The 21,527-nt window shown below is 37.5% G+C and overlaps 2 protein-coding genes across 2 annotated transcripts in view; both read right to left on the bottom strand.

Moving 5' to 3' along the window:
- Positions 1-3,759: 3,759 nt before the first annotated feature.
- Positions 3,760-16,356, bottom strand: arih1l (ariadne homolog, ubiquitin-conjugating enzyme E2 binding protein, 1 like). Its single transcript, XM_059506548.1, has 14 exons — positions 15,709-16,356; positions 13,365-13,432; positions 13,065-13,209; positions 12,797-12,889; positions 7,403-7,458; positions 7,240-7,306; positions 6,735-6,841; positions 6,098-6,140; positions 5,875-5,946; positions 5,346-5,476; positions 5,200-5,257; positions 4,806-5,066; positions 4,524-4,636; positions 3,760-3,864 (listed from the first exon to the last, which is right to left on the bottom strand). Exons 1-14 carry the CDS (start codon positions 16,003-16,005, stop codon positions 3,780-3,782), a joined length of 1,596 nt encoding a protein of 531 aa, XP_059362531.1. The 5' UTR covers positions 16,006-16,356; the 3' UTR covers positions 3,760-3,779.
- Positions 16,357-17,432: 1,076 nt separating this feature from the next.
- The window catches only part of dagla (diacylglycerol lipase, alpha), a 41,260-nt gene continuing 37,165 nt past the window's right edge, over positions 17,433-21,527 (bottom strand). The window contains exons 19-20 of the mRNA XM_059506528.1: positions 21,162-21,325; positions 17,433-20,507 (exon numbers count right to left, since the gene is read on the bottom strand). Coding sequence (XP_059362511.1) covers positions 19,427-20,507; positions 21,162-21,325 — 1,245 coding nt within the window. The 3' untranslated portion in view covers positions 17,433-19,426. The remainder of the gene's footprint in view (positions 20,508-21,161; positions 21,326-21,527) is intronic.

Below are 21,527 nucleotides of genomic sequence, written 5' to 3'. Positions count from 1 at the left end.
AGTCAGTTTCTGTTTCGCGTAGACCTGCAGGTGTTGATAAAATAAAATTGTCAGATTATTATTTTTGTCTTGACCTCTTTACAAGGTATTAATTTAGAGCCACCATTTTTTTTTTACCCATCTCACTTTTGCGATACTCGTAAGTAGCTTTAAGTAAGTAAATTTGAAATATTTACTTAAATACAGAGCTTTTGTTGCTCAATACTACGGTTCCCCCTCACAAAGCAGTGCTGCATCTGAGCCACACACCGCTCAAACCAAAAACTTCTCCCAGACGCTGTGTTTTAAACCACAGAGCTTTGTTTTTAGCCTCAGGTTTCTTTTCTAGACTATTTCAGAGCTCCTCTGATGGATGGCTATCAGCTAGCTAGGTCTTCAAATCAACATTATTGTTTAATGTTTAAGAGCACCACCACAGATGAAGTGATGATTGTCAACTAGTGCAGGGCTGAAGATAATATTTAAGTTATATGCTATTATATCGCTTCACTTTTAGAGAGTGTGAAGAAGGAGGACTTCCTGTTTCACAGAGAAACAATGCAGCAGTTAATATTAAATCTTTGATCTACAAAGATGCATTTTTTTCTTTTTATTTGTTGCTTTAAAGATATTTGTATATCTTTACATGCATGTTTTACTTTTATACCATTTCCAATTCATACAGTAACCATTAATCCTCATAATGTGGGATTTTTTTTAACACTTTGCACAGATATATTAGAGTGGAAATAACCACAGTGGATTTATCGATTACAAGGAGTGTGATAAACATGAGCATGCATGTATTAAAATGTTGTGAAACCACACACATCGCATAGAGAGGACAGGGGAAGCACACTTCTTTTTTTTTTTTTCTGGTTCCAGTTTCTTAAGTGTATTGCACCCCCTACTGCTCCTTATTAACTTCTTATAAACTATGCATTTTAATATGATTGCCTACATTTATGGATTGACACCATACAATTTAAGGCTTATTCACACCAAGAGCAAAAAAACAAAAAAAACAATGATAATGTATTCAATAATAATAATAATAACAAACTTTTATTATTGTTGCTGCTATTATCATCACAATTAATGTTCCATTAGAGAAATAATATTTTAATATTTAATGAGTATAATAATAATATTAGTTTTGCAAACACATTATTATTGTATATTTGCAATCACAGTTAAGCTTTCATTATGGAAATAAAGTACTTCAATATTTATTCAGTATAATAATATTAATAAACATTATTAACAAATAAACATCATTATATTGCTATTATTATTATAACAATTATTCTAAATAATGCAACATTAATAGTAACTGTATTTTTATTATTACTACAGCAGACTTTCTATTATATATTACGGAAATAAATAATTAAGCGTTTTGATATTTAGAACAGTATATTTTGTCACATCTTACCATGTGCATTATTTCACCAACACTAAAAATACAAATAAATTTTTAAGTTCACACTTCAGTTAACATGCACAAAAATGGCTAATGATATGATATAATATATATATATATATATATATAAAAATATATCTAATAGTAAATTTATAGATCATCAACAAATTGACCAGTACATATGCATGTTTGACTCCACAGATTGTTTGATAGACCGAAAAAATCCAGGTAGCATCAAATGAAACAAAGATTTCACCCAAATACTTTTGAATGAGATTTATTTAAATAGGACATTTTTATAAGAATGGTTATAACACAGGAAAGCCACCATAGATGAACATTTCTCTAAATCAGAGACTGTTCTTTTTTTTTTTTATTAATATATTCACACTTTGGTGAAGAAATATCATCTGCACAGGCAACACTGCTGTTCCTCGGGGGGTTTGAATTTTTCTTTTTCTCAGTGAGGGATTAATAAAACATGAGCACAAACTCCAAGTGCCAATCATGGAGGCCATAAAATATGACATCAGAATTAATAGAAGCTGCTGTAAACTACCCTACAAACCGAGATCAGATGCAAACATGTTTGATGCACTGAGAATGAACCATGCAGAAATAATAAAATAAAATAAAAATAACAACAGGTGTCACATCTGTTCACATACCGTATGGAGCTCGATGTCTTCTGATATTAGTGTAAACACAGCGCTTATATTTGCCCTATTAGTTTAACAGAAAAGGCCAACTTTTTGTTCATAACTGCCAGGCTTGACTCTGCACTGTTTCAGTTCGATCTACTCCACATAGTGCTTGATAGCCAGTACCAGTAAGCCTCGTAATCACTTGGCAGTCATGTAAAGAAATACAACAGTGCTTTCAATGAATCATCTGCCTCCTCTCACACTACAAAAGGTGCATGAATTTAAAAAAGAAAATGAAAAACAGGTAAAAGCATTTGAGACTTTAGTTGTTGGTGAGTGAATGTCACTCAGGTTTGCTCTCATGGAACATCTGGTAGTGTGTTTGCTATAACAGCTGTTTTAAAGAGATAAACGTACAGCCAAACATCAACCAAGACGAGATGGTTCATAAAAAACAAATGAGTGTATGTTCTGGTCAATCTTAGCTCAAACCAAACAGCTAAAATGTCCACATCCAGAACTGCAGCTGACAATGAGAGCAATTGGTTGAATCTCATGTAAACAGTCAAAAACACTTTCGGGTCATATTTCACCTTATATAAAAAAATTTTTTTTTAATATATATATATATATATATATATATATATATATATGGAATAAAGGAAATAAAACCATTTTAGGAGAATACTGAATACATTTTATTTAGAGACCATTAAACCTCTAATTCTCATTATAATAAATTTATTTTAATAGTATGAACAAAATTTTAATAGTGCTGAAAAAAAGGACAACACTTTTTCCATTCTTCTAATATCCAGATAAGGAGTTGTTTTGCATTTTGGTAATGAGAATTTGGTTTCATTTTAATGAATCTGAATAATTAGTGGAACAACTTGCATACTGTACACAATCCAACTGGTTCTAAAAGTTGGCTGAATTTTCTTGCAAAATATACTTTATTATTTTCTTCCTTTTGATTTTGGGGTGGCATATGACCCAGATATTTCTGTATGAGATTCATGCAATTCTATTTTTTACTCATTGTATATTTGCATGTAATAAAGGCTACTGTTACCCTGCTGTTACAATGCCTCTGATTCAGGTGGGGAACATCCTGGAAAGGTTATTAACCTCCAGCAAAAAACAAAAACAAAAAACAAAACACGTGAGGCAAAATGTCACGTGTCCTCTTCTTATGTTGTTAACACATTCTTGAATATCTGTAAAGAATAAATATTTCTCCAAAAAGCAAGCAAAAAAAAAGATGCATCCCACTCCATGTTCCATGCATGTGTGCTATTTACAACTTGAAATACACACTTGTGCATAAAGCCACCCAACCAAGCATTCCCAAAACACAACACACTCCGCATGGCTCAGACCTGTAATGCTATGCTTAAGACAAGCCAATCTCAACTCCAACTATAAAAACGACTTCAGACAAAAAGCACTAAAAAATTAAAAACAGACTAAAGAAGAATCTCCACAGAAAGCTTGGAGAACGGAATACATTTCCGTGCCGTTTTGACAATCAACTCTTACAGACTGCAATACTGACGTAGGAGTTTTATTAGAATATTCTACCTTTTTATTTCAGTAAAATTAAATTAAACTAAATAATAACAAAATGCAGATGCCACGTAAAAAGGATGCAACATGGAGATGGCCGACCGGAGATCATAGCACGTTTGCTGCTTTTCTATGCTCCGAAACTTGTGATTCAGCAGTTCCGCTCAGTCTTCAATGTACTCCCACAAGTCTTTCTCATAGCCCTCGTGAACGTGCTGCAGCAGCACTCGTCGCCGGCTCTCACAGTATCTACACAGGAGGAGAAATGCAGAAAAGTCTTCAAACATGAGCAGTGCCCAACACATTCTGATAGGAATGTTATAACAATGTCCCCTATTTCGTATCCAGTTAAACTAATCGGATTTGAAGTAGAAATCATTTCAGTGCAGACTGTTTTCTGTAAGGGCATTTTCACAGGAGAATATAGAGATAAAATGGATCTGTTCTAGGGATGCATCGGAATTTGTGCCATCGGAAATGGCAAAATAGCCAGCACGTTTATTATGGATGTGAGCGCTTTATTTGAAGACTTGTGGACTGTTCAACTGTAACATCCACAGACTGCAATAACAGAGCCTGAAATCGCCAGAACAAATTTTAATATAACTCCGACTGGATTTGTCTGAAAGAAGTCATATACACCTAGGATGCCTCGAGGGTGAGTAAAACACAGTCTAATTGTCATTTTTAGGTGAACTAACCCTTTAAAAACTAAAATGAAAATTAAAAACAAAAGCAAATTAAAAATACTAATACTATGACGGCATATAAATAACACTAAAATAACTGCACTGCACAAACTGTACAAGCAGCAGTAGACAACATCACAATTTCATGCATTTAAAAGAAAACAAAGAAAAACAAAAACACAAGAGATACAATATTGTGATTATGGATAATTTGCTCACCTGTACTTATCCTGAACTTTCTGTTTGATATCTTGCAAAGAATCCTGGGAGATATCTCGCTCTAGATAACCCGAGAGCACCTCTGTAGCGTTCTCCAAATCAGCCTGATTGTTCTGGAAGAAAAAAAAAAAAACAGCAGTAAGACAAAATATAGTTTGAATGTTAGTCCCACCAACAACAGGTGGAGTGTTTTGGAAACCTGTCCAAAAACAGTCATTATTTTCGCAGCTATAAAACAGTGGGGTTATGCAATTAAAAAACAAAACATGATTTTCCCCTCACCTCGAAGATGATGGACTGGTTGTTCTTTCTGAGGTAGAAGGCGAAGACGTAAGTGAACATGAGCGTGGAGCGACACTGGCACAGCACATCCACAGCCTTCTTCAGGAACTGCACCTCGATCCACGACATGTTGTGCTGCTGCATCTCCTCCATCTTCTGCTTCACCTGCGCATACAGCTTGTGCTCGAAGCGCAGACTCTGCATGTGGTTCATGTAGCGGTTGCAGTAGAACAGGTAGCGCTGCAGGGCTGCACGGGAATGCTGTGACGCATATAAACATATTCAGGAACAGTTAATAGGCCATGGATCTCTCTGGACAGGGAGAAGTCATGCTTTCCTGCAAGAGCTCATTTGAGTCTCCTTGGATGCTGGGTCAAATAATGACTTAAAATACCTCTTGAGCATCTCTGGCAGCCTTTGCATCATCTTCATTGTAGCGATTGCAGTTGTACCTGTAATCAGTGTGATAGGTACATGTTAGTTCAATGCTTTACAAGTATATAAAAACACAAGCATTAATAAGAGGTGAAGCAGACTCACCAAGCAGAGCCGTGAGGTTCCCAAGGGCCGAGACAAACCCAGCAGAACTCTGCTTTACAACTTTGGTTTCTACACACCATGTGATTACAGCCACCATCTTTTTCAATGGTCACATGACATTTGGGACATTCCTAAGAAAAACAGGGATACCCATTTAAATTAAAGAAATATTGTGGGTTACACACAAGTTAGTATAATTGAGATCTTTACTAAGCATCTGTGGCATGTTGCCGATTACACAAAAACGAACTTACCCTTTCAGCTCATTAAAATTTATGGATTGACAAAAATTCACTTTGCAAAGTGAAGATTTCAGAAATTTCTATATTTTCTCTCCTGCATCTCTGTTTGTTACTAGTCAAATTAATGTAAATGAATTTGTTAAATGGCCAGACCGTGTTTAACAAAGTTCCTTTTCTCTCTGGATACAGTATGGGATTAAAGTAGTACAACATTATCTTAATCACAATAAAATAAATAAATATTAATAAAAGTGAATCGATTATATTCACAGATTTCTCCTTAGTACCTTGGTATTTGCTGCAATCCAGTTGGATGTTTCACTGTCATCATCACACTTCTTTATCCACTTCCTCAACCACTGGAAGATTAGAAATATTATTAAAGAAAAATGAAACCTCTCTGGACAAATCTAATCCAATAATATCACTATCAACAATGGAAATAATCCAATCTAAAATAAGTGACTAATGCTAACATGACAGTGAGTGCATAATTAGATGTGAACATACCTTGCATTTTACAGGATCATGCCAGTTCTCTCCACAATTGAAACTATTAATTGAGGGGGAAAAAACAAAAAAAGTAAAAGGGAGCCACTAATGAAAATACTGTCATTACTTACTCCACCTCATGTCGTTCAAGTGCAATATGCTGTTGTTTGTACTTACATATTAAAAAGAAAGAAAGTGACGTGACATTCAGCCAAGTATGGTGACCCATACTCAGAATTTGTGCTCTGCATTTAACCCATCCGAAGTGCACACACACAGAGCAGTGAACACACACACACTGTGAGCACACACCCGGAGCAGTGGGCAGCCATTTATGCTGCGGCACCCGGGGAGCAGTTGGGGGTTCAGTGCCTTGCTCAAGGGCACCTAAGTCGTGGTATTGAGGGTGGAGAGAGAACTGTACATGCACTCCCCCCACCCACAATTCCTGCCGGCCCGAGACTCGAACTCACAACCTTTTGATTGCGAGTCCGACTCTAACCATTAGGCCACGACTTCCCTAATAACACCATACAGCTGACGTTGAGTCAATAATGACAGAACAAACTGTGTATACTGACATCATTTATATTATTGCAGCGTTAACATCCACTGAAACTCTGCACTGCTTTCTGCATCATGATCAGACTCTTACCAGAACTGCCTCCCGCATTTGCAGCGAACTGGTTTGGCATCAGGATACTGAACTTTGATCACATGGTGGCAGTCGGGAGCTGGACACCATCTCAACAGTCTGTTACACTGCAGAAGTGCAGAGAGACAACCAGTGAGAGAGACTACAAAACAGCTCACTGCAGACAGACTGCATTACATAGATACCAATATTTACCTAAATGTCATATTCATGCCATTCTAAAGCTTAACCATTAAGAAATTAGATGGAATTTCTAGATTTAGCTTCATGTCAGAGTTTACAGCCAGACCAGTTAGTGTATTTCAAAATCTGTCCTGATTTTTAAAGTCCTGTAGTGTATTCCAGCCATTACCCTCAGGTTATCCAAGATGTAGAGGAGTTAGTTTCTTCATCAGAGCAGATTTAGAGAAATTTTGGTATTTGGTACCTTTATCCCAGCTTATTCTTGGAGCAAGCCAGTTGCATTTTAGACAGTTTTACACAACAAAAATGAAGAACATCTTACCTCTACAAAACTATTGGTGATTAAATGCTGATACTTCAACTTCACTTTAGAATCTGTGATCAGTCGCCTACAAAAGAACCCATAAAATATATTTTAAAAAATTATCTAAAAAATACAGAACAAAATCTTAAAGTAAACAAGCTAAATCACCCGAAACACTTACATTACAGTGTTATCGTCAACCAAAATATCACAGCTGTGAGCAGGACACGAGATGGTCTGGAGAAACAACAGCAAAAATAAATATAGAATCAAGCAGCAATTATCAAGGCCAAGCACTACAGAAGCAAGCAAGGCAGCAATCATCAGACCAACTGTGGCAAGGAGTAATTGAAACCATTTTAAGATGATTTTAGTCAAAATGGCTGAAAAATTATAAATAACCACTAGTAATATAATTTAATGGCTTAGGCCTAAAAAAAAAATTTGTTTGGTTCCGGTTTCCGACCGACCCTGTCAATTTATGTGCGACCCAAATTTATTTTATGAGACTGGGGAAGAACGGTCTTTCACACATCGTTAATTAAATTACAGTTTCCTTTAAATGCTGTTTTACACTTAAGTAATCCGTTAAAAACCATTAAGTATTGCATCAAAACCCTTTAACTGTCAATTCCTAAAGTGAGCTATAACTTAAGGTTTGGAAATCGTAACATTAAGAGAAACACGGGGGGAGTCAACAATATATCGCGGAACAGAGAGGGCACTGACAACATGCTGACAGACAGGACATTAACATTACCAGCTTACTTTTAATATGAAACAAAGTCTCATTTGGTTATTTCACCTTTCAAATGTGGTCATTTTTTAAAGAAATGTAAACAATAAATACCGTTTTGTGGCTCTTGAATGTGTCGAACAGATCGCTGTAAGTTAGATCATCAGTTAAAACTAACTGATCGTCTCTTGCTTCTAGTTAATTTATAGCATCAAAATCAAATAAACCACATAAATGAACATAACAAAGAATGTTGTTTGACTACAAAAAGATGTCTGTACACTCCGTTTTTCAAGTTCAAATCCTCCATGTTAATCTACTATGAGATCGCCTGTCAAACTCCCGCGAAGGCTTTTTGTGTGTGTGTGTGCGTTTTGCGTGTCTATGGCAACAACAGACTTTAAACGGGAATACAGAATCACTGTCGTAAAAGTACCGGTACACACATTTAAAATCAGCGCGCGCGTGTGTGTGTAAAACTGCCACTGGAGAAAAAAAAATAATAATTAAAAAAAATAATAAATCCCTACCGACCAATGACCTCAACTGACAACCAACCGGAACCAAACTTTTTTTTTTTTTTTAGGCCCTATCATTTTTGACCAATAGGTGGCGCTGTCATTAAATAGATGTGTGTTCTATGTGAGGTGACAATGGCAAACACAAAGTGGTAATCACGGAACCGGATTTACTGATTAGATGCGCATGATCATATCGTTAGATATATCGACCAGCCCTAGGGGACACTTTACGGTCAAAAAACACTGTCCTTCGGATGAGGCGTTAAACAGAGGTCCTGACTCTCTGTGGACAGTAAAAATCCCAGGATGTCTTTCAAAAAGAGTAGAGGTGTGACCTCGGCATCCTGGCCAAATTTGTCCATTGCTCACTGATCGTCATGGCCTCTTAATCATCCCCATATAATGATTGGTTTAATCACTGCCAGTTGGATGATGCACAGTGTTGGTGGATGAGGAGATCCCTCCTTATAATGTAAAGCACTTTGAGTTCTTAGATAAGATCTATATATAAATATAATGAATTAATATGTAAAAGCTTTGCAGAGATTCAGATTCAGATGCCAAGTTCAGATGCAGAGTTATTTTGACATCATGCTTCAACTTTGTTGAGGGGCTATTCAAAAACGGTTTTGTCTATTGACACAAGATCCGAAACTTGTTGTCAGCACAGTCTGAATTTGGTGAAAATCAGATGAACAGTTGAGGAGTTTTTTAAGAAAATCTAAATGGTGGACAGGACGTTCACAGGAGAAAATATAGATAGAATAGGTCTCTACTTGGGATGCATCAGAATTTGTGCCATTGGAAATGACAAAATAGCCGGAATGCCTTCCGCGTATGACTGATAACGGAAGTGACAGAAAAGTGTTTCTTACGTTTGAAATATGGATACTTTTCTTACAAAAATGCATGGATTCACTACAGGAGGCCTTCATTCACCCCCCAGAGCCATGTGAGGCACATTTTAGGGCTGTGCAATTAATTGAAAAAACGGTTCGATTTCGATTTTGGCCTCCAACGATCATGAACATACAATAATCGAGATAAAACGATTATTGCACCCCATTCTTGCAGCGCTGCGTTTTCGTTCCTCCATAAAAGCCGAATTTCCCATGCAAATCAGGGGACATGCTTTATTTATAAAAGTATATTTATTCATGTTTTTAAAAGTGTGAAAGAGAATTTTCACAGCTCCTCAGGAAGAGATATGCGCTTAGAGACGTAACAGAACACAGACATGTAAAGTCATCTTTTAGCTCAAGGTGCGCGCCTAAACCCTCAAATACACGCAAAAAAAGTGTCAAAATAGTGCGCTTGGTAATTATTCATGAATACCTTTGTCGGCCATGTAATAAATGAACAAAGAGTTGAGAATGAAAATACGTGTGTTATGGTAATTTGGATCCGTGCAGCTCTTAAAGTAACAGCGGGCTATTTTCCTGCTGCGACTGTGTTTATTAATCAAACAACAAAAGACAAATTTATAAATCACACACTGCTATTGAGTGAAGGACTTTTGTAGCTTTAAGAAACAAAAAACAAAAAAGTGTAATTCTTACAGTGAAGACTGGCGTTTTATTTTACATTTGATTATTAATTTCTGTAGTAGGATGTAAACTGCTTGAGACTTGCATAAAATAAACATTAAACCACAGTTTGTTTCATCTGTATCTTTTTAGTCTATTGTATTTGATTTTTTATTACTGACAGTTAAATTATTTTTAGGGATGGGCGTTTTCAGCAAATATCACATTCGAATATTTGTGCTCACAAAAAAACGAATATTCGAATATTCGTTTATTCAAATTAAGTTTAATGAGACGGACGTTATTTTTCATCAACATTTATTGTTTCCGTCATTTTGAACAAGCTTGAACATAACACATCGTGTTTTGTAGCTGAAAACCTTTAACAATGCGTGCAAACAAACAAAAGTACAGATTAAAAGCAAAAAAAAAAAAAGTGAACAAAGAAAAAACGTAAAGCAGCCTGCAGCAATTAGGCTATTGTAGAACGTAGCCTTCACTTAACTTTGAAACTTTTAAACTGTCAGCAAATCTTTTTTTCTATTGTTTTACATGTTCTTGTTAAGAAACACAGGCATGTAAACATGATGGGGGAAAGTCGGCTCTTTAGTCTGTTAACAATAAGGCCGGCCGCGGAGAAAACGCACTCTGACGAGACAGACGTGGTCGGGACTCACAAATAACGGTGTGCTAAGCGAATAAGTTTTGTGAAGCGCTTCGTGTTTTCGTTTCACAACTGAATGGGATCCTCATCTGGTGGAATACATGGCTCCAGCAAGAACTGTTCCCACTCGTCTCGGCTGGACTCTCTGTAATCATCGCTGAAGAACTGGCTCAGCCTTTTCCGACGAGTGGGCATTGCATCTTCTTCATCGTTGGTGACGGCTGCATCCGCACCACTCGCATCAAGGAAAATGTTCTGATAATGTTCAAAAAAGTTTTTTTTCTTCTCTCATGTTTTCATCGAGAAACCTGAGATGTTTGTGCCGAGGGTCTAGGGCAGACGCCAGAAGAGGAGTTTTCACTGCATTCTCCAAGTTAGCGGTGTTTATTTGTTGCTTGAGAGATGCCGCAACAATGTTCTTGAATTCGGTCACTTTCTGTGATTCTCCACGGCATATTTGAAGTACTGTAGAAGACCGCAGTTCTTAGGGGCCGTTCACATCGCGTCTTTTGCACGCTCAAATTCGTTATTTCCAATGTAGGCGCGCGGTATGCGCGCTCATAATGGAAGCGACGCAGTCGCGATGCGCACCGCATTGAGTTAAAAACATTTCAACTTTTCAGAATGCCGCAAGCGCACCGCAGGTCATGTGACAAGAACTAAACATTCAGCTTCATCCTTTTCCGTAACAACGTTGAAAGCTCAGCCAAGATGAAGGAACAGCTGATCATAGCTGTATATGGATTGCCATTTTGAAATAAATTTAGTAGCAGAGCTACTGAAAGCAATTTTTTGTGCTGCAAATCTATTTATCCTTTGCTGAAATTTCCGCATCTTCATGAAGAGAGCGCATCATTGTTGCTTAGCAGCGGCAGACGCCTCAGAAGCACTTCTGCCCGAGCACTTTGGAAAGAAGGAGATAGCGGCGCCTAGCGTTTTCCACACGTTTTTAGGCGCGATGTGAACGGCCCCTTATTCATTTCATTAATTATTTTTTGCTTGCATACATCTTCAAATATGCCATGGAGTATTCCAGAAAGTGACCAAAATAGGTTTTACTGTGAACTTTTTTTTTTTTTTTTGCGAAATTCGAATATCATTTTTTTATCTAATAATTAGAGCAGAACGAATATTCGAATGTTCGACTATCCGTGCACACCCATATTTTCAGTAATTTTGTGGACTTTGTTTGTTTGTTTGAAATTCCGCTGGTCTCTACAATGTAGATGTCATAGCAACCGTATTTACAGAAGATACATATTTGGTATGTATAACTTTCTTTAAATCACTCATTAAGTTTTGGTCATATGGTCCCCTCATAATGTTAAATAATCGTGATTACAATATTGACCAAAATAATCGGGATTATGATTTTTGTCATAATCGAGCAGCCCTAGCACATTTATTATGGATGTGCACACTTTATTTCACGACTTGGTATCCATGTTCTCAGCATGACCCAAGGAATATTTTGAGACCTGATTTAAATCAAAAGTTATTTGCATTTTTGTAAATTTCATTATTAATGGTTAATAGCTTCATAAGAATTGTTTATCACTTTTGACCAATAGGTGGCGCTGTTACCATATTGATGTGGCATGGTCAGTGTGAGGTGACACAATGAATGTTATTCGAGAACGATTGGACTAATCTAATTGAATTCCATAAATTTTTGCCCGCATCGTCTGAAGATGGTCGGAAAATCAGACAAACTGTCTACAGTGCGACAAGTAAAAAAAAAAAAGTTATTCAAGCTTAAAAATCTTGACCCATAGAAATCTTAATTCTGGTGTCCATTTGACTGGGCATGAACCACAGAATCAGGAAAAAAAGTTTATTGTTCAAAAGTTATTAGCATAAACATGAGTGCAAATTTTAACTATTGGTGGCGCTAGAGGTTTTGAGATAGAGACTTCAAACTTACCACGGTTAATGTTAAGACTGTCCTCTATCTGTGTGCCAAATTTCATACCTTTACCACAAACGGTTCTATGGGCTGCCATTGAGCAGAAAAAGAATAATAATAAGAACGCCAACGAAAACAATAGGTGCTTGGCCCCTAATAACCAAAATTGAGTCGAGGATGCGACTGTAACATCAGATAGCAATGAGCGGAACAGAAACCCACCTGTCCCATGCCTTCCTCAATGATTTTGGTGGTTAAGTAGTCGCCCCAGCACTGCATGCAGAACTTGTGTCCACATTCAAGACCTGTGAAATACTAGGAAGGAACACACATTCCTACAGAATAAGTCATCAAGTTGCGCAAACTGAGTCACTTCAGTGGACTTCAGTTTTGTTATCACAGTTTTGTTATCACATTTCTAAGGAACTGATGAAGGTTTAGGAGCAGTAGTGAACAAGATGGCATTTGGCTTTAACTGGGAGACACTGACCGAGTTTGGGAAGTTGAGATAGCAGATCTGGCAGGGCATATCCTGACTGGAGGAGCGTGTGCTCATTGGTCGCGTTTTGGGATTTTTACTGGGGTTTATGACATGGCACTCTGTAAACAACTTGTCCAGATTTCCATCAAAGTACCTGCAACACCATTTAAAGGTTGCTCTTTCAAACAGCACATAGACCTATTGTAAATGTTTATTCATACTTCTTATCACAATGTCCTTTAACCGAGCTATGCAAAAATTTTATGACAATGTTAAAATATAGTGAAATAAACACAGAAAATGTCTTGCCTCTCCATGAGCTTCTCTTTGTCCCAGTTGAAGTGACTGAGGAGTATTCTAGTTATCGTAGCTGGGTTCTGAAAAAGACACAACAACCAGTGACGGGTCTAGTTAAATCAAAGTCTGTTTACTCTGCAGCTATATTGGCAATGACTCTGGCAGCTATTTTGGGCATCCAAGTCAGGGCATTCTGTCTTATCTGACTGAATGGGGAAATCCTGAGATCTCAAAAACTGCTTGACACATTAACATTAAAATACAGACATGAACTGTCCCATAAATGCTGTTTCTTATCCACAAATAACATTAAAAAAAATGTACATTTGAGGTTGGTTTCTATAGCGAAGACTTTACCAATTGGTGTTTGTTTGGTTCTTTTATTTAGAAGACTGAAATGATTACGCAATACAGCATATTGCACCTTCTCACAATTATAAGTCATATAAAATGTGTATCATCTTTGCATATCTGAAGTCTCTGGTTAAATCTTGTTTCAGTTTATTTTGATATAGCAGACTTTTATTAAAAAAAAAAATTCTGCTGTGTTTACAAGGTACCAGGCTTATACACTTGGCGCTTTTGATGAAGAAATAACAGGTGGAGCTAACAAATTTTAAGAGATTTTTAACAACAAATACACTGAAAGATATTAAGAGACATAATCTCGGTTTCACGGAGAAGGCTTAAACCTGGTCCCAGACTAAAGTGTAAATCCAAGCGGTTTTAACTGAAAGAAACTTGCACTGACCGATCTTTGAATATATCAGTGCCTTTGTTTTGTCTCAAGATGCACAAAAGTAATGATTTTTCTAAAGGCACGTTAATAAAAATGACTTAAATGTCTTAATTAAACTATGGCCTACTTCTGGCTTAATCTACACCCTGTCTGTGAAACCGGGCCTTAAAGATATAAAAAATATAGAGTTTTGTTAGAAGAAACCACAGATTTATTTGCACTTATTACTCTTGATACAAAATTTCCCAGCATTCCTTGTACAGCTTTTCTCAGACATGGCCTTGTTATTATTTTTACACACTGAAAAAATTGGTGTAGTTTTCACTCAGAAGTTGCAAGCAATATTTTTTTACATTATTTATATATATATTTTTTTTATTTAAAATTAAAATGGATATTTTATTACTGTGGTATAATATATTTCACATAAACCACTACATGGTCTTTTTTTTAAATGCAGCTTTGCAGATGGTCTTTTCCGGTCTAAGAGGGTGGCTCTTGGTCAGGTTGAGCTGCAAAGCAAACTAAACTGTTATATCAATCATCTGGCACAACATGATTAGCTTTTACCCACTTGACTTCTTACAAATTAAAAGGCGAAGCTGTATTTGTCTGTCAAGCTATTTACCATTCAGATGTAATGCTACCCATCCAAAGCACACATTTTATGAATTTCACTAATATACTATTACTGTCCCACCAAGTCTTTAACAGCTCAACTTATGGATGATATAAGAAATCAAGGAAGACGGTGTCTAGTATTACAAAGATTTATTTTGTGACCAACAATGTTAATAATTTGAGGTTTTCCATAAGCTATACAAATCAATAAGTATCTTAAGTTCACTGCCCAACAATGCATATGCTTCACATGTTGAATTTTGTATGTTTGCCAACAATTAATGCAGATTCATGCAGCAGCTTTCTTTACCCAGGTTCATAAAATCCCATGATTTTTTTTCTTCTCCATATTCCTGATCTAAACACTCACAAAATACACAACAGACAGTCATTCATCCATGTTCAAAAACACATTAATAACGTTTCACCGAAGTTTTCCAATCGTCACTAAACTTGCAATGCTAGTTTGCTTGGCAGATGTGCTTTTGTTGAGCTGAGATGTTGTAGAACCTCCCCAAAATATAACTTTATAGGGTTCTGTGCCGTTGTTTGGACAACCAAATATGTTTCATAAGCCTAAAACGGTCCATTTTAAACAAATGTGGCATGTAGCATTAGCTACAGTGACGGTGCTAAACTTAAATCTGCAACCAGAAACATAAAAACACTGCCATCGGACTCATAGCACAATTTGAATAAGATTAAGATTACATTTAGATATCATTCATAAAAGCTGTCAAATAAAGTTCAGTCTCTGTAAACTGGCTCGCTAAATCTAGCTAACAAAATAAATCACTTAAATAACTCCTAAACACAAGGCACCAAAACAAACACATAAAATACCGCATAAGATTAACAAAAAAAAACGGTTTATTTCGCATCATTCGTCCTCTCCTATCAGTTAGCAGCTAATGCTAAATGCTAACAGCACCAGCTCTCCATATAAACAAACTTAACTTACAACTTCCAGATATCACGCTAAAGCTTCTTATCTACCTGTATGACCTCGTTGACCTCCCTGATGCACTCCACCATGTGCTGGAGGATCTGCTCGGTGGTCAGCACCTCGAAGCGGTAGTCCTCCTCGTCCTGGCCGGGCCCCAGGCCTCCTCCGCCGGTGTCGACGCAGTCATCGGGCTCTCCTCCGGCCACGGCCGGGTCCAGCAGCTCCACCTCGCCCAGGTCCTCATCCTCGGCCTCTTCTTCCCCGCTGTCCTCGCTGCACTCCTCCTCCTCTTCCTCCTCCTCCTCTTCCTCGTCAAACTCGTAGTTGTAGCCCTCGTCCGAGTCCATGTCTCAGTGTTGTAGGGTGAATGTGATAAAGTATGTTTGTTTGACCTGCGCCTTACTGACTGAGCTGATCCTTATTACAGACGCGCCGCGTCACTGCTGCGTCACGCTCTACAGTCAACTAACACACGGAACACATCAGGGTTGCCACGTTTCCACAAGAAAACCCGCACAATCGCTACTCAAAACTGCGTTTCGATGGGCTCCTCAGTTAAAAATTGTGTTCCGTGGTGTAAAATACACGATTTTTGGTAAGGGTCCCCTGCTAAAATTAGTATTCCAGGGGATTAATATCATGTTATTGGAGTCGCTGACATGAAAAACATACCCGCGTCAACAGTGTATAAGTAGCATAATTCCGCGGAAAACCCCTGACTTGGCAACACTGGAACACTTCCTCACATGCTTTGCGTTTGTCCCTTTTTATACAGTCTGGTTTGTCGTCGTAAGAAATATTATTCAATTAACCTGCCACTTCTATTAGCTACATTTAATCTACATACATGTAAATAAGGGGGATTTCCTTTTTTAATTTTTATTCTTCAATACCATTCAATACCCAAAAACACTATTAGGTTTAAAAATTAGAAAGCTGTAAAATGTGTTAGTATGCTATTTGTAAACAATTTTTATTTAACTTTTTATACACACACACACACACACACACACACACACACACACACACACACATATATATATATATATATATATATATATATATATATATATATATAATTAAAATATTAATAAAGACTTTAATCGTATCTAAAGATACCTGATAAATTGCGAACTCAAAGGGTCAAAAAAAATTACGAGCTGTTCTTTTCAATTCATTTTCTATAAAAAAAAATGCCTAAATAGCTATAGTCATTCAGATGTCATTCAGTAGGTGCTAGTTTGGGTCTAATTTGTTATTAATATTCTTGTAACACTTTACAATAGGTTAATGCACTAAATAAGACACATCTTTGGTACAATATTTATTATGTATGGATTGAGAATAATATAATAATATTAAATTGAGAATATCAAATTAAATATCAACAGACTGTCAAAAAGTCAAGACCTCTGAGCTGGGACAGACTAAAATCATTGTAATACAGTAAGCATTTTAATCTAAAAACTTTTGAAAATATTTTTACTTAACATATGGTCAGTGAAAGATTTACATTAGGACAGGAAAATACTTTTTGTCTGTATTTTTCATATTTTTAGGATATTTTTTATATTCTGTCTATTTCTCGGGGGGGGGTTTTTATGAAGAGAAATAATGTGCTAATGGCCCTTAAAATTAATTCTTTATATATAATATATATATATATATATATATATATATATATATATATATATATATAGTGACATTATAGTAAACTAAGTTTTTAAAACATTCAAGCACAATCCCCCTAGACAAACAGTCAAGAGAAACAAAGTCAGACAGAGATCCATATGTTTTATTCTATTACAGGCAGGGCAGTGTAAGTGTGTGCATTTAAATACATTCTCATTCATGAAAGGTGAAAGACTGGCAGGGCAGTGACAAACATGAAGAAAGTTTTCTTTTCTTTTTTCCAAAAATGAATGTTCAATCGTTAAATATTTTCGGAAGTCAGCATATGGCCACAGGATCAGATTTTCATTCCTGAATAGTCATCATTTTTTCTCTATTTATAATTTAAACGTAGATATATCAATATAGCTATACATTTGAGATAAAGTCATCACTATGGTACAAGATAGAGATTTTTTATTGTTAAGTCCCATTGATTTTATATCTATTTTTTTTAACACAACAACTGGAAAAAAGACAGTATTTACACTCATGTGAAAAGACAGTGCTATACACATCTTTTTTGTGAAAAAGTACAGCAGTAGCAGCTTAAGTTATGAGTTATTTAGTAAAGCAGCAAAAAAAGAACAGGAAAACAAGTGCTTATTTTGGTATATATGCCAAACATTTGATCATTTATATTACATCTCAAAAAATCTCAAACGAAGAAGTGTTAAGTTTGGTTTTGTCACATGCAGAACCTATAACCAATCATTAACAAATTATAACATGCAATCAAAGCATGATAGCATTGGAACTGTGATACAAAACAATCGACAGCATACAAAATAAAACACTTGACCCATTTGTGACCCGCAAAGCTCTGTGGTGACAAACCGCTGTACTTTTTCACACACCCACCCAAAAACTCAAACACTTCACCCTGAAACGGTATAAAAAAATGCAAGTCTAAGTTATTAAAATATTTTGCCGTTGAGATAAATCACTATTTATTGTATTGTAGCAACAACAGTAGAAATTATTTTTTAAAAAAGCAGATGAGAGGAAATCTCTCTATGCTTATTTTGCTACTGATTGCACATCATACCCATCCCGAAAGAGACTTTTCTCAAAGGAGGCGTCTCGTGCTGCGTAAAAGACATCGCAGATTCAGGCGAATCATTTAAAGGGCGCATTTTGTGACATATATCGTTTAATACTCATATAATTCAACAACTCTTCCTGATGTCATTTGCATTTACGGGCAGTGGTTCGTAAACAAATAATTATAAAAACAGAAAATCATTATATTTTAATTTCACAGAGTTCAAACATTTGACTTGTATGAAGTTGGCTTTTTTGGCAATCGGTGAAAAAAGAAATCATATAAAACCTGCATGCGTAAATTCAAGAGGATTTATGCAAATAAGAGAAGACAAAAGTTAGCAAAAGCATTCAGCATTTGCTCATGCACATCGAGAGCTCATAGATGTCCACCAACCGTCAGTGCCACCAGTTACACACACTCAGCAGGACATTCCACACAATCTTCAATTAAAAACTGAAAAACTACAATCCAGCAAAATGAACTATTTATTATCCTACGCCTGAGACGTCTTTGTCCCATTCTTCATTCTTCAAGGTCCTGAGGAAATGTACCCCACTGCTTGTTGTGTGCGCCCCTCCCCGTAACTCAAGATTAAGTCTTATCCCAGCCTTTCCCTTATATGAAACTGCCAACCTTTGTGATAGCTTGGTGTTCTGTAGTGTCAATGTAAACATAACCGTAACATTGGATTCAATGTGAACGTAGGGTCATTTGTGCAAGCTTCTTGATATGCTAGCAACATCTTTAGTGTTCGAAGGGGCCTCTCAGCCCCTTGTGTGATGCAGGCAGCGATTAGGACACTTCATAATGGTGATGCAACAAGACACAGTGCATTCAGACATGTCTTACAATAGTACAAAATGAGGTCTTCTGTTCTTGGTGAATCCTTAACGGTCCACAAGTCTGGAAGTCTTGGACTGGCCGCGTTGCTACGCATGCACGTTTCAACAATCGGTTCAGAAGGAGCAAAGAATAATGATGGGGAAGGAAACCATAGGGTAAAATAAATAGATGGAAAAGGAGAGCTGTGAGCTGTGGAAAGTGGGCAGCTACACCATAGACGACAATGGAGTTTCCTTGGGGTTGGGAGTAGCAGGGGAAGTTCGTAGTGCAGACATATGGTTGGCGGGTGGCACTCCATCAGTAGGAGAGAAGTCATTGAGTTCTCCAGAGGATGAGAGTGGAAAGGATGGAGAAAGCGAGATCCCGGAGGAAGGGTCAGCTGAGCCGGCAAACGTGCGAGGGGGCTTGGGAACCAAGTTGGGCTCTAGAGTAGCTCTAGCCAGAAGCTGCCTGTCCTTGTCCATGTCTTTCACACACTGATCTGCATGGTGTTCCTCAGCCTGACTGTATGATCCCCGTCCAGACTCGGATTCTGCATCGGACAGCTCGAGAGGTGGAGAGCTACTGCCGTCGAGCCTAAACAGAGAGTCCAGGTACTGGGCGAACTCTAGGACCGCCTGACTGGGAGTGCCATTGGACAGCGGCCGAACTGGTGGAAGAGTCTGGGACCGGCCACTCTCTACCTCTCCCTCTTCAAACACTCTATCCTCGGGTGTTTCTGGCATAGAACCAGTCCGGGATGCTACTGGGCAGGATTCTTGATTTTTAGGAACAGCTGACGGCTGGCAAGCCACAGGTGTTCCTGAAGACCACCGGGACTTCTTGCCCGGGCTGGCTGGCTGATTTACGATAGTTTGTCCAAGGGAAAGTGGAGAGAAGTGCCCGCTGATGCGGGTGTTGAGATGTCTGGCATCATTGGAAGGTACTTCCAGTTCTGGAGGAGTAGGGCAGTATGGGCCAGCCTCCCCCAATTCAAGGTCCAAGCCGTCTGCGGCCAGCAGCTCTGTGTGAGAGCTCAGCGACGGATTCTCTTCTGGGATGGGGGCATCCAAAGGGAAAGGTAGACTCCCCAGACAGGGCGAGCCTCTCAGGGCAGCAGATGATCGTCGGGAGTCCAAGCTGTAGACGGATTCGGCATCAGAAAGACTTTCCATGATGGCCAAGGGGGCTTTTCGCTCCCGTAGCTCCATGGCCAATCGCTCACGAGCGCCGGTGAGCACCACGGGGAAAGGAGGAGGCGGACACTCCGAGAAGCCATCCAGCGAGATCTCAGAGCGGGCACAGGAACTACAGCAGGACAGGACAGGACCGGAAGTGGGCACAGGTGTAGAGTAGCATGTAGAGAAAATAAACAGAGACCAGAGAGACAGACAGCATGGAGGGAAGAAAGAGAAGGGTGATGACAAATAAAATGAGGGAATTAAATAAAAGTAGCAGGGGGGAGGGGATCCAAGAGTAATTAAGAATATAAAAAAAACATTAAAAATCCATAAAATGGAGTCAAAATAATAAGTTTTGATGGAAAAAACATGAAAAAAATAAAAAAATTTTATATTAAATCAATGATTTTATATATATATATATATATATATATATATATATATATAAAACACATTAAAAAAATAGAGCAGAGAACAGGAAAAAGAAGGAAACATTTTGAAAGAGAGGAAAGAAAAGGTTTATGGTTAGGCAACACTAATGTGACTAACATCTAGGCTGATCTTTTCTACTGAAACCAAGAGGACGAGAGGGAACTGTATAGTACCATACACTGTACCTCTGCAGTCGGCATGAGTGAGAAGGACAGGCAAATAGTGTTAAAATCAGATGATAAGAAATGCTTAAAACACCTAAAGAAAATCTACATCATTGATCACTCATTGGTGTGGTGTGATTGGTCAGTCAGGTGGTTTCAAAAACTGATGGGTCCTCGTGACTCACCGGACACTACTGTTTCTGCGGTGATGTGTGGCAGGCGTGGGCTGCGGTGAACTAGACGCATCGAGGAAAACCGTTTCTGGATTCAGGTCCACTTCTGTAGGACTAACCATTATCTTAGCAGCAGACAGTAAAGCTGTCTTCCCTTTATTATAGTTTTCCAAAACCTGCAGGATATACAGGAAAAGAGAAACACAAGGCAGTTTAAAAAAATATAAATACACATGAATAAATGAATGAATAGACAGAAACAAGCAGGTCTCACAGCCTACTTGAAATTGTGAAAAATGTTATTTATGTATTATATGATATCAAGATGAAATAAATGCACCTCAAAACATTTTTATAAGGTAAAGCGCAATTTTAAGA

The sequence above is a fragment of the Carassius carassius genome, chromosome 2 (assembly GCF_963082965.1).
Source record: "Carassius carassius chromosome 2, fCarCar2.1, whole genome shotgun sequence".
In the NCBI taxonomy this organism is placed as follows: domain Eukaryota; kingdom Metazoa; phylum Chordata; class Actinopteri; order Cypriniformes; family Cyprinidae; genus Carassius; species Carassius carassius.
Note: the sequence above shows the minus strand (reverse complement) of the source record. Positions and strands in the feature narration are given on the sequence as shown.